The sequence below is a fragment of the Arachis stenosperma genome, chromosome 5, assembly GCF_014773155.1.
Source record: "Arachis stenosperma cultivar V10309 chromosome 5, arast.V10309.gnm1.PFL2, whole genome shotgun sequence".
NCBI classification, from domain to species: Eukaryota; Viridiplantae; Streptophyta; class Magnoliopsida; order Fabales; family Fabaceae; genus Arachis; species Arachis stenosperma.
In genome coordinates, this window is record NC_080381.1 from 50,338,015 (window position 1) to 50,352,216 (window position 14,202).

General features: G+C 37.9%; 1 protein-coding gene and 1 non-coding gene across 2 annotated transcripts; one reads left to right on the forward strand and one right to left on the reverse strand.

The window, feature by feature from the left end:
• The first annotated feature begins 613 nt into the window (after positions 1 to 613).
• Positions 614 to 1,386, forward strand: LOC130980784 (uncharacterized). The gene is made up of 2 exons (XM_057904429.1): positions 614 to 959; positions 1,058 to 1,386. Exons 1-2 carry the CDS (start codon positions 614 to 616, stop codon positions 1,384 to 1,386), a joined length of 675 nt encoding a protein of 224 aa, XP_057760412.1.
• A 12,376-nt stretch (positions 1,387 to 13,762) lies between these two features.
• LOC130983313 (small nucleolar RNA R71) lies at positions 13,763 to 13,870 on the reverse strand. Its single transcript, XR_009087309.1, has one exon. It is a non-coding gene; the product is annotated as a small nucleolar RNA R71 (small nucleolar RNA).
• Positions 13,871 to 14,202: the final 332 nt, after the last annotated feature.

A 14,202-nucleotide genomic window follows, 5' to 3' on the forward strand; every position in this document is an offset into this window, starting at 1 on the left:
TAAGTGCAGCACATGACGCTCTGTCACGCATACGCGTCGGTCACACGTGTGCGTCGCTGTAAAATGTGCCAATTCACGCGCGCGCACGCGTCAGCCATGCATGCGCGTCGTTCCTCGCTTCTAATCTCTTTAGTTTCTTGTGTTCCTTCCACTTTGACATGCCTCCTCTTCATCCTTTAAGCCATTCATGCCCTGTAAACCTGAAAACACTTCACAAACACATCACAGCATCGAATGGTAATAAAGGAGAATTAAAAATGAACAATTTAAAGGCCTAAGAAGTAAATTTTCAATCATATGGTACAAAATTAGGAAGGATTTGTAAAACCGTTCAATTTATATGAGTAAGTGTATGAATAATTTATAAAATCCACTTAATTTAGTACAAGATAAACCGTAAAATAGTGGTTTATCACCTCACTTCCTGCCTATCCGAGTGAACTATTCATTGGAAGAATTGGCGAGGTTGTACATCAAGTAGATTGTAAGGTTGCACAGTGTGCCTAAGATGATAGTGTTAGACCGTGATTCCCGATTCATGTTGAGGTTTTGGGGAGCTTTCCAAAGAGTTTTCGGTACGTGACTATGCCTCAGCACGGCGTATCATCTGCAAATGGATGGAAAGTTGAAATGGACAATTCAAACGTTGGAAGATATGCTAAGGGCATGTGTTTTGGATCAACTTGGAAGTTGGGACCGCTACATGCCTTTGGTGGAGTTTGTGAACAACAACAGCTTTCATGCGAGCAATGGAATGGCTCTGTATGAGGCATTGTATGGAAGGAAGTGCCAATCTTCACTGTGTTTGTATGAAGCCGGTGAAGCAAGTGTGTTAGGGCCAGATTCAGTAGCAGAGACCACTGAGAATGTCAAACAGATTAGAGCCAAAATCTTAACTGTACACAGCCGACAAAAGAGTTATACAGATCAGAGAAGGAAACCATTGAAATTTGAAGTGGGTAAGCACGTATTATAAGGGTTACTCCGAGAATAGGAATTAGAAGAGTGATCAAAACTACTAAGATGTTGAATCTGAGGTTTATTGGACCTTTTGAAGTCTTGAGGCAAGTCGGGCTGGTGGCATATCAAGTAGCTTTGCCGCCGCGTTTGTCTAACTTACATGATGTATTCCACGTGTCGCAACTCCGTAAGTATACGTCAAATGCAGCTCATGTGTTAGATCCCAAGTCAGTTGAGATGAAGAAGAACTTGACTTTTCAAGTAACATCGGTGTGGATTGACGACACTAGTGTAAAGAAGTTGCTTGGAAAGGAGGTTCTGTTGGTTAAACTATCTTGGAGAAGAGCTGGAATGCAAGAGCACATTTGGGAATTGGAGTCTGAGATGCGGAAGGATTATCTCAAGTTATTCTCAAGTAATCACTAAATTTTGGGGATAAAATTTAATTGTCCAAAATAGTATCCAAATTTAGAATATTAATTAGAAAATATAAATATGATATTTGGACTCAGTAGATTTTTCTGAGTTGGAAAATGTAGTTTTCAGCGAAAAATTGCGTAAAAACGCGTACCGGTAAATTAGTTGGCATTACTAGCTTAAATATGTCCGGTACTATGTGAGATCAGTAAAAATTGTAAAAAAAACTTAGAAAAATAATCACAGTTAAAAACTGGACGCTAATTTTAAAAATTTAGTCCAAAATTGCACCAAACGGGCTAAAAACGGTAACGGGTTAGATCGGGTACAAGTTTGGCCCAAGTCCAACATACATAAATGGGTTAATAGCCCCCATTCAGCACAAACACTCCACAAAACACAACACACACCAGCTGGTAAGTGAATAGAGGGAGAAGAGAGTGACACTATTCACCACCAACTTTCAGTAGCCATTACTCGAGCTATAATGCTCTGATTCGCGAACGGTTTACGGCCATGTGAAGCTCTTGCTGAGCTCATTAGTTCTATCTAACCTTTATTGGTATTATTTCAAAACTCCCTCTCCATTCTGTAGTCCTAAGAAATTCAAAATTTTACGTTTGAGTATTGAGTAGATTTTGTGTTTTTGATTTATTAGGTGGTATCTAAGGTAGGGCTATTGGTGGTTTGTGTTCCAAACACCATCGAAAAAGGTAAAAACACTCTTTACCTTTGTGTAATTGTGAATTTGGTAACTCTAGGTTGATTTATGGTGATTTGTATGATTTTAGTGGAGTTCTTTCAATTATTGGAGTAGATTTGGAGCTTTGAATGTGAGTTGGTGATTTGTTGGTGATCGGAGGCTTGTTTTGGACTCAAATTTGGTGTGTGGTGCATATTTAGAATCGGCCAAGGTATGGTTTCAGTTTTCTCTATGTAATATGTAATATTCCTGAACACTTAGGCTAGTGGACTTAGGATAGGTTTGGATTAAATTATTGATGATTGATGAATGATGATGTATGGTGATTTTGATGTTTGTAATTATTTGATGAATTATGATGTTGTTGTGGTGTTGATTATTGAGATTAAGGTTGAATTATGACAATTATGAGGATATATGGTTAATGATGTTTATAATGAGTAAAATTGAGCAAATTATTGATGATAAAGATTTTGAGTTGGAAATTTTGGACTTTGTTGAAATTATGGTGGAAAGAGGTGGAAGAGATGAGAGGAATATGTGTTCAATAGATGAAAATGCTATGAAATGGTAAATTGCTATATGAGATAGTGTTTTATGATGTTTGGGTATGTTTTGAGTTGTTTTGGTTTTGGAAAACTAGAGAATTGTCATTTTTGGTAAAAATCTATTTTTGGTAAATTTTGGTGGATCATAACTAGAGCCTTGATTTTTAAAATTGATTGAAATTTATTTTAAATTAAAGATCATTTAAAGAGCTTTACAATGATATAAAGTTTGAGAAAAATGGAGCTTTGTAGAGGAAGTTATGAGCGTTTAAAATTTGATGTTTAAAAACTGAAATTTTGGAGCATTAAATTTTTCTGAGTCTGATGCAGCATGCGTACGTGAACATGTGTACGCAACACGGGCATTCTCCACTTCCTGGGGGTCTCGCGTACGTGGGCACTATGTTGCATATCCGAGTATGTGAATTTTGGCTATGCGTACGTGAGCGAGGAGTTGAGTACCCGACCCTCACTTTTTCAATGCGTGCGTACACATGACAGTGGTGTGCGTACACACAGACCCTATTTTGCTGAAAAATGATTTTTTTTTTCGTTTTCAAGGGTTCTCTAGCTTTCTAAACTTCTTTAAACTGCTGGTTGAGGTTACTACCTAGTAATTAGGCACTAGGACTAATAGAGCAGAGTTAGTGACTTAAATAGGTGAATTTTGTATGAATTTAGAAGGCGGAGACTTAGGTTTCTGGATTACTGCGGATGGAATTAGTTGAGTGAGATGGCGGAATACTGTAATGATGATTAATGTGATGAGTTGTGGAATTATGGACTGATGATGTCTAAGATGAGCTTAGGACTCGGAGATAGATGATGACTTTACTGAGTAGTGAAAATGATTTCTAAGAAACACTGATGTAATATTTTATGCTGATATTGTTGAGATGCTATGCGACTGGCAAGGATGGTGGTTAATCCCACTTGTTGAGGTCGTGGCGGTGGTATAAGGACAGTGGTAAATCCCGCTAACGTTGAGATATTAGGTCTATGGCAGAGTATCCCGCTCGCATCCTTTCGGATTACAAGAGTGTGTCCGACACTATATCCATGGGTAGTGTGCCCGACATTATATCCATTGGGGGATCCCACTTATATTCGTGACCGAAAGGTGACATTCCCAAGGGAATGTGTCGGGTTGGCAGTTGAATCGATGATGCGATATCACAGCTAAATAGGACATGCATTCATCATGTGCATATTCTATATGTTTGTTTTGCAGACTTGCATTGCTTTGCCTAATTGTATAATATGCTTAATTCTTGAATTACTTGATATACATGATTCTAGTTGTGTTTTACTTGTGTTTTCTACTGGGATTAAGAAGGTTTAGAAGGCGGTGACGATGGGATCGCATGGAGGTTAGGCTAGTGAAGGCTGTGGAACAGCAATGAATCGATAGTTTAGAAATCTCCTAAGTTAGATGACTTGTTTAAGGATTTATTTAAATTGTCTTATAAGTTGAATCTTATGCTTGATGTGAAGTTCTAGGATTGCCTCTGGCATCCCAAATTCTTATATCTTACATTAATGGGCACAGTTACCATACTGAGAACCTCCGGTTCTCAAACCTATTTCGTTGTTATTTTTCAGATGCAGGTCGTAACCCACCTCGGTGAGTTGCGGAATGGTGACAGAGCGGAGGATCTTTTCATATTTTCGAGTTCTTTTGGATATTTTGTCATAGTTCTCTCTTTTTGTATCTTAGACTTGTTGCTTTAGAGGCTTAATTTGAGAGATAGTTGTATATGCTATTTGAACTCAAAAACCCAATTATGTCTGTATATAACTAGTCGGCCTAAACTCCGCAGACTGAGGCTAGTATTCTGTGACTATTATGTTTATATATCTACATATACTTTGTTATCTTGTACCTGTATCTTATCCTTTACGCCTTTAGTTATCGTGTGAATGCTTTGCGCTTTTCTATGTCTATTTTGAGTTGTAATTTTCTCATCGGGATTCTTGTATTATTATTATTCCTTTCTATAAATTTATATATATATATTATCGTATAAGCCTTAGAACTGTCATGGCACTTAGTTATCCTTTGTTTTACTGCATGAGGTAAGGTTTAGGATAATTAGGGTGTTACAATTTTGCAAATTTCTCGCTTATAACCTTGTAGTTGTGAGACAATTGTCAAATTACTAACTGTGAATCTCCAATTATTTAGACTATTCGAGCTCCTTTTTCTATTAACAATTCTAGTCTAATAATTAAAGCTTCATACTCAAATTCATTGTTAGAATAGTTATGCTCTAGTCGAACCATGAACCTAGTAGGAGTATCATTAGGTGCAATTAACAATATTCTCACTCCTACTTTATGTTGATGTTTAGAACCATCGCAGAAAAATTTTCATAGTTTTAGTTTTAAATACTCAACATTTTTAAATTTGATGTCACCGTCGATGTCTACCCAAAGATGGTCAGCTAAAAAGTTAGCAAATATTTTCCCTTTTACTACATTGGCGGCAACATAAAATAACAAAAATTAGATTAATCCTAACATCCATTTTTCGATTTTCCCTTTCAAGATTGGATAAGAAATCATATATTTGATGCCATCAAATTTAGAAACAACACAAGCATTTCTTCCAATCAAGTAACATTTAATTTTATTGCAAGAAAAATATAAGGCCAAACAAAGCCTTTCGATAGCAATATATCTAGTTTCTACATTAGTTGACATTCGACTAAGTAATATACTACTCTTTCATTCCCATCTTTATCTTATTGAGCCAGCATACTTTCTAGAGTTGTTTCTGATGCAGCAATATAAAGCTTTAAAGGTTGACCTTGTCGACTAGGTGACAAAATTGGTGGCGAGGTCAAATACTGCTTTATCTTATCGAAAGCTATCTAATTATCATCTTCTCATTTGAATTATTCCCCTAGTTTAAGGTTAAAAAATGGCATAAATACCTTTGTCGAAGGAAGTTAACTTTACCTAAAAAGGATTGAAGCTCCTTTTTTATTTCTGGGTGCTGATGAATCGAAAATAGCCTTATACTTATTTGTGTCGATTGCCACGTCCTTCTTTTATACAACAAAGTGAAAAACATTTCTTCAACAAATAACATAAATACATTTTAGTGGATTCATTTTAAGTTGGAATTTTCTCATTTAATTAAAGTCAATCTCTAGATTCATCAAATGAGTTTCTTTCAACTCTAATTTTATCACCACATCATCAATGTATATTTATGAGCTTACCAATGAAATCATGGAATATTGAATTCACAGCTCTCTAGTATGTTGTTCTAGCATTCTTCAATCCAAATGGCATTATTAGCCATTTGTACATTCCAATCACTCTTGGACATTCAACATATCTTCTTGGACTATGAATATCTAGTTTTACCTTAAATACCCGTCTATGAAGCTTAGAATCGAAGTTCGCTTCCTGTTACAGAATTTGATGAACAATATTCCACCGGAAAGTATACCGGGTCGTAATCAAGTAATAACTCACTCAGAGTGAGGTTGATCCCACGAGGATTGATTGATTAAAAAACTTTAATCTATTGGTTATTCTAGTTAAACAAGTAAGATAGTGAGAATTGAGTGACTTAGAAAGAATTAAATAACTGAATTGTAAAGAACAAGAAGTTAAATGACTTAAATTAAAGAGTGGAAGGTAAAAATTGCTGCAAATTAAAGTGCAATAAGGTAAATGTGAAAGCGTAAATGACAATGAAGTAAATTGTTGGAAAATGTAAAGGAATTGTAAAGGAAATGGGAATCAGGAAGGGGAATAGAATGAAATAAGGAAGTGCTAATGGGTAAAGTTCATTAGAGATTGGAGATGCTTGGATCTTTCTGAATCAATGAACTTCTCTTCTCTCTTATTCATGCAATGTTTAGATCTATGGCAGATCATATGTAATTGAACTCCAATTCTTTGGTTACTCAATTTCTCAAATCAGGATCAAATGCCAATTCCTTGATCCAATACTCATGAAAAGAGATGAAGCATAATTTCTAATCTAATGCCACATAACTCCTAAGATCCCAATTTTAGAGAGATTACATATCACAATATCAACTCTAAATCAAGATCAAATTCATTGTGAGAAGAAAGTTTCAAACTGAATCGCTATGATTCATTTTCCAATGTTCACATAGAATTCTAATAGATCCAATTCCTTTTCCGATTGAATTGGATCTTTGAATAACGAAAACTCTCTTAGATAAAGAGAGATAAAATCAAGAAGAGAAAAAAAGAATATCAATTCATTCCAATCTTTGCAGAGCTCCTCCCCCTAATGAAGTTGGGGTTTAGTGAATCATTGCTCTATTACACTAAGAATTCAAAATTACAAAGCTGGAAAATAAATTAAGAAATAAGTACAAGAAAAGTACGAAAAGTAATGTGTAATCCGCTGCTAGGGAGTCCCCTTTTAGTTCAAAGTCCCCTCCTATTTATACTAATTCTCTGCTCCTTTGATGACTTTGAATTATGCTTCCAGAATGATAAATGGGTTTTGTTGGACTTGGAATTGAGGTTCTGAAAGGTCTGGGCATTATTTGCTCACTAACGACCTTTATGATGGTGTTGCCAACGCCCAGCTGGCGTTGTTCAAATCGAGCGCCCTTTATCTTGGGCGTTACTGGTAGTTGTCATGCGTACGTGTGGGTCACGCGTACACGTGACCTTCGTATCATGCATATTCTTCCAGGCATAAATTTTCTCCTCATGTGTACGCGTCGCCCACGCGTACACGTGGCCTTCATCGCTGGCGTTGTTCCAGATAACACCAGTTATATTTTGGCGTTGCCAACGCCAGAGCCCTTCTTCCAGGAGAAAAAATCTCATTCTCACGCGTATGGCAAGTCCATTACAAGAAAGAAGTTGGACCCCAGCCCAACAGGTGTATGCATTAAAAAATGAGATAAGCATTTATTTGCTTACCTATGGAACTATGAAATCCTCTATCGCCCGAGAACCGTGGGGATTTCAAAGAAGGTTGGGCCACAGTGAAATGAGTCGTATCTTTCCACCCGGATTGGATATTTTTTCGTTCGCAACAAGGGGCTGGATGGAATCTTTTTTATTTTCAACTCATACTACAGAAGGGAAGAGTTATGAGAGGTAGCAAAGAAAGACGAAGGAGTATTAGCGGTCTTACCCTTATAGAGTCAGATGAATGTGCAGCTGAGTCGAGCACAGGGAATTCTCTAAGACCTTATTCAAGTCCTATCATTAGCGAAGTTAAAAGATGGTACTTGGTGCATGAATCCCCACAATTCGTACAACTGTACCAGCAAGTGTACTGGGTCGTCCAAGTAATACCTGAGCGAGTCAGGGTCGATCCCACGAGGATTGTGGTTTGAAGCAAGCTATAGTTATCTCGTAGATTTTAGACAAGCGAATAGGAGATGTAGGCATATTATTTAAATTCATAAAAGAAAATAGAGAGATCTTAACTCGGTTGATATGTTTACAATGATAAGAAGATGGTTAAGACTTGGAGATGGTTTGTCCTTCGAGATTAACTCTAGTCTTACTATCTTCTTCAACTGTGAATGATTTCTTCTATGGCAGGCTATATGTGATCAACGCCATACGGTCACAATCGCTAATGCTCCTTTAGACCTGAACCCCAAGGTTAGTGTGGATCCATTCTGATTGAGGGTGAAGCTCCTGCAGTCCATTCTCCTTAGTGATCCTACTCAAAACGCCACAGACAAGGTCAAATCTTCCGGATCAGAAAATGCTGTGCCTTTGGGTTATAGCCTCTACCATAAAAACCTTAATCTCCCCATACCTCGACTGAACTGATGTCTCGAGAAGTCCCAAACAAAGTCATGGATTAGTTGTCTAAGAGATGTATAATCAAGCTAGTAGTTCAACGCTTTCCAGTTACGTATTCACACGAACCCAAGAAGAACATGGGTGGTTGTCAGGCATGCGGTCATAGAATGAAGAACAAAGATGATTGTCACAGGTCATCCCATTCATCAGGTTGAATGAAACACGGATTGAAGAGAAATAGTAATACTTTTATTAATCCATAAAACTCAGCAGGGCTCCTCCCCTCAACCTAGGAGGTTTAGAAACTCATACTAATTGAAAATACATTGTAAAAAATGAAATATGGCAGATCTCCCCTCTATGATTTGAAGATCAATTGTAAAAAGTCTTTAAATACTAAGCTAATGACTAAGGATTACATAAGAAAGAGTAAAACAGTCTTTTAGTGCTAAAATCTACTTTTGGGGCCCACTTGGTGAGTGTTTGGGCTAAGCTTTTTTGAGAACCACGTGCTAGGAGGCCTCTAGGGCCTTGAACACTAGCTAGGGGGTCCTCTTTGGGCGTTTGGATGCTGGTATCCTCCTTTGGGTGCTAGACGCATGGAATGGGGCAGGAGGCTAGTGTTGAACGCCAGTATTGGACCTTAAATTCTGAAGCAAAGTATGCATTATTATATATTGCTGGAAAGACCTGGAAGTCAAATTTCCATAGCCGATGAAAGCGCTCCATTTTGACTTCTGTAGCTTCAGAAAAGCTCTTTCGAGTGCAAGGAGGTCAAATCTGGACAGCATCTGTAGTGCTTTCTCTACCTCTGAATCAGACTTTTGCTTCAGCTCATCAATTTTAGCCAGAAAATACCTGAAATTGCATAAAAACACACAAACTCAAAGTAGAATCCAAAAATATGAATTTTACGCTAAAACCTATGAAAACTTAATAAAAATTAAACAAAACATGCTAAAAACTATATGAAAATGATGCCAAAAAGCGTATAAAATATCCACTCATCAGTACTCTTCATGGTTTTCTGTGAAAAAGAATAGGTTGCTCACCAGTCGATGCTCCAACGCAAGTCTGGTTTTGTCTCAGGTAGGTAAGGTTCAAGTAGTAGTAACAAGCCGAGTTTTTATGTTGTATGATATTCCATCCGTGAGTTAACCAGGAAGAACGGTGGTCGGATGAACAGAATGTCCAAGGAAGAAGAACTTTCTGAACAAGCTCAATCTCTAGTAAGGACATTAAGGGTTTCGGGGAAGGGGTTGAAGACTGACCTTGACAACGATGTTTTAGGTGATCCCTGGAATCCGATTTTCAATTTTTTTTAATAGTAGGCAGGGCTAGTAGAAGATTTCGGGTTATGGGATTCGCAAAGTGCCGGTTTGCATCCGATGTTGTTCACAAAGCGGCTCTTACTATACATCCGGCTATTTTCGAGTTGAAATTGATCCCATACCTACGCGTCGCCCACACATACGCGTGGCCTTCTGATGAGCGGATAATTTGTACGCTTTTTGGCATTGTTTTTAGTATGTTTTTGATATGATATAGTTAGTTTTTAGTATATTTTTATTAGTTTTTAGTTAAAATTTACTTTTCTGGACTTTACTATGAGTTTGTGTGTTTTTCTGTGATTTCAGGTATTTTCTGGCTGAAATTGAGGGATCTGAGCAAAAATCTGATCCAGAGACTCAAAAGGACTGCAGATGCTGTTGGATTCTGACCTCCCTGCACTCGAAGTGGATTTTCTGGAGCTACAGAAGCCCAATTGGCGCGCTCTCAACGGCGTTGGAAAGTAGACATCCTGAGCTTTCCAGCAATATATGATAGTCCATACTTTGCCCAAGATTTGATGGCCCAAACCGGCGTTCAAAGTCACCTCAAGAAATCCCAGCGTTAAACGCTGGAACTGGCACCCAAATGGGAGTTAAACGCCCAAACTGGCATAAAAGCTGGCGTTTAACTCCAAGAAGAGTCTCTACACGAAATTGCTTCATTGCTCAGCCCAAGCACACACCAAGTGGGCCCGGAAGTGGATTTTTATGTCATTTACTCATTTCTGTAAACCTTAGGCTACTAGTTATCTATAAGTAGGACCTTTTACTATTGTATTAAGAAGACTTTGGTAGCTATCTTCGTTTTATGCTATCTTAGATCATTGGGAGGCTGGCCATTCGGCCATGCCTAGACCTTATGCTTATGTATTTTCAACGGTGGAGTTTCTACACACCATAGATTAAGGTGTGGAGCTCTGCTGTACCTCGAGTATTAATGCAATTACTATTGTTCTTCCATTCAATTCCGCTTGTTCTTTGTCCAAGATATCACTTGTTCTTCAACTTGATGAAGGTGATGATTGTTACGGATCATCACCATTCTCACTCATGAACAAAGTGACTGACAACCACTCTTGTTCTACAAGCATTTGAGGCTTAGTGAATATCTCTTGGATTCCTGATAACATGATGCATGGTTGATCGCCTGACAACCGAGTGCTCACCTGACAAACGAGCCAGCCATTCCGTGAGATCAGAGTCTTCGTGGTATAGGCGAGAACTGATGGCGGCATTCAAGAGAATCCGGAAGGTCTAACCTTGTCTGTGGTATTCTGAGTAGGATTCAATGATTGAATGACTGTGACGTGCTTCAAACTCCTGAGGGCGGGGCGTTAGTGACAGACGCAAAAGAATCACTGGATTCTATTCCGGCCTGATTGAGAACCGACAGATGGATAGCCGTGCCGTGACAGGGTGCGTTGAACATTTCCAATGAGAGGATGGGAGGTAGCCACTGACAACGGTGAAACCCTTGCATAAGCTTGCCATGGAAAGGAGTAAGAAGGATTGGATGAAGACTGTAGGAAAGCAGAGAGACGGAAGGGAAGGCATCTTCATGCGCTTATCTGAAGTTCCTACCAATGAATTACATAAGTATCTCTATCTTTATCTTTGTGTTATTTTCGTTCATCACCATCATGTATTTGAGTTTGCCTGACTAAGATTTACAAGATGACCATAGCTTGCTTCATAGCAACAATCTCCGTGGGATCGACCCTTACTCACGTAAGGTATTACTTGGACGACCCAGTGCACTTGCTGGTTAGTTGTGCGAAGTTGTAGTGATCACAATTTCGCGCCACCAAGTTTTTGGCGCCGTTGCCGGGGATTGTTCAAGTTTTGAGCAAGCTTTTGGTAACAATGCCAGGGATTGTTCAGTTTGGACAACTGACGGTACATCTTGTTGCTTAGATTAGGTATTTTTTTTTTCTTCTTCGAAATTCTTGAAGATAAATTCTAGAGTTTCATGATGATTTGTTGAAATCTGGCTGGCTGAGAAGCCATGTCTAATCTCATTGGACCGAGGTTTCAACTTATCATCACAAGAGCTTGTTGATTTTTATCAATCTTGCTTTTGGAGCAGTGATCTGCTAAGGCTTGGCTGGCCTTTGGCCATGTCTAGTGTTTTGGACCGAAGCTTTCTTTGAAAGCTTGGCTGGCTGTGAAGCCATGTCTAATTCCTGGACCGGAGTCTTAGACTAGCATTGCATTGATTCCTGGAATTCTCATTAAGAATTTTGATATCTTTTTCCACTTAATTTTCGAAAAACACAAAAAAAATTACAAAATCATAAAAACCAAAAATATTTGATGTTTCTTGCTTAAGTCTAGTGTCTCATCTTAAGTTTGGTGTCAATTGCATGCATTCATTCATGTGTCTTAAGGATCTTCAAGTAATTCTTGATGATTTTTGTGTTCTAATCTTTGAATTCAATTGGCTTGAGTGTTTATGTGTCTCATATAGTGTCAGTAGTATACAAACTGCTAAGTTTGGTGTCTTGCATGCATTGTTATTTGATTCTTGTTGCATTTTGATTATTAAAAATCCAAAAATATTTTTAATTTGTGTCTTTTCAAGTCAATAATACAAAGAATTGAAGATTCAGAACATACTGCAGAGGAATTATACAGAAAAAGCTGGGCATTCAAAAATGCCCAGTGAAGAAGACAGACTGGCGTTTAAACGCCAGCCAGGGTACCTGGTTGGGCGTTTAACGCCCAAAAAGGGTGCATTTTGGGCGTTAAACGCCAGAATGGATACCATTCTGGGCGTTTAACGCCAGGATGGCAAAGGGGGAAGATTTTGTTTTCAAATCAATTTTTTTTCAAGTTTTCAAAGTTTTTCAAAATCAAATCTTTTTCAAATCATATCTTTTCAATCAAATGTTTTCAAAATCAATTTCTTTCCTTTTTCAAAAATACTTACTAACAATTAATGATTTGATTGAACATCTCAAATTTGTTGCCTTTTCTGTTGAGAAAGGTTTAATGCTTGAATCATATCTTTTCTTGTTAGGCAAGTTACTAATTTTCAAAATCAAATCTTTTAAAATTGTTTTCAAAACATATCTTTTTAAAATTATTTTCAAATCATATCTTCTCAATCACATTTTTTTAAAACCAATCATATTTTCTCAACCACATCTTTTTCAAAATAGTTTTCAATCAAATCTTTTTAACTTCTAAATTCAAAATCTTTTTCAAAAATCACTTGATTTCTTTTCCACTTTGAATTTTCGAAAATTATCAATCAATTTTTAAAATGTTTTTGACATCTTTTTAATTAATTTTCGAAAATCCTCTTCCCTCCTTCTCACATCCTTCTATTTATGGAGTACTACTCCTTCTTAATGCACACTTCGAACTCTATCTAATCAAGTTCGAATTCTTCTACCTCCTTCTTCTATTTTTTTTTCCTCTGACACTTCAAGGAATCTCTATACTGTGACATAGAGGATTCCACATTTTCTTGTCCCCTTCTCTTTCTTATGAGCAGGAGCAGAGACAAAGGCATTCTTGTTGAAGCTGACCCCGAACCTGAGAGGACCTTGAAGAGAAAGCTAAGAGAAGCCAAAGCACAACTCTCTTTAGAGGACCTGACCGAATTCTTCAAAGAAGAAGAACACATGGCAGCCGAAAACAACAACAATGCCAACAATGCAAGGAAGGTGCTGGGTGACTTCACTGCACCTACTCCCGACTTCTATGGGAGAAGCATCTCTATCCCTGCCATTGGAGCAAACAACTTTGAGCTTAAGCCTCAATTAGTTTCTCTAATGCAACAGAATTGCAAGTTCCATGGACTTCCAATGGAAGATCCTCATCAGTTTTTAGCTGAGTTCTTGCAAATCTGTGACACAGTCAAGACTAATGGGGTTGACCCTGAGGTCTACAGACTGATGCTATTCCCTTTTGCTGTAAGAGACAGAGCTAGAATATGGTTGGACTCACAACCTAAAGATAGCCTGGACTCTTGGGAAAAGCTAGTCAATGCCTTCTTGGCAAAGTTCTTTCCACCTCAAAAATGGAGTAAGCTTAGAGTGGAAGTCCAAACCTTCAAACAGAAGGATGGAGAATCCCTCTATGAAGCTTGGGAAAGATACAAACAATTAATCAGAAAATGTCCCTCAGACATGCTTTCTGAATGGAGCATCATAGGTATTTTCTATGATGGTCTCTCTGAACTATCCAAGATGTCTTTGGATAGCTCTGTTGGAGGATCTCTTCATTTGAAGAAGACGCCTACAGAAGCTCAGGAACTAATTGAAATGGTTGCAAATAACCAATTCATGTACACTTCTGAAAGGAATCCTGTGAACAATGGGACAAATCAGAAGAAAGGAGTTCTTGAGATTGATACTCTGAATGCCATACTGGCTCAGAACAAGATATTGACTCAACAAGTCAATTTGATTTCTCAAAGTCTGTCTGGAATGCAAAATGCACCAAGCAGTACTAAGGATGCTTCATC

Excerpts from the sequence above, each read along its gene's own strand:
- LOC130980784 (XM_057904429.1), top strand. The coding sequence starts at position 614 with ATGGATGGAAAGTTGAAATGGACAATTCAAACGTTGGAAGATATGCTA. Across the intron at positions 960-1,057 it reads ACCATTGAAATTTGAAGTGG|TCTTGAGGCAAGTCGGGCTG; the intron begins GTAAGCACGTAT and ends GACCTTTTGAAG.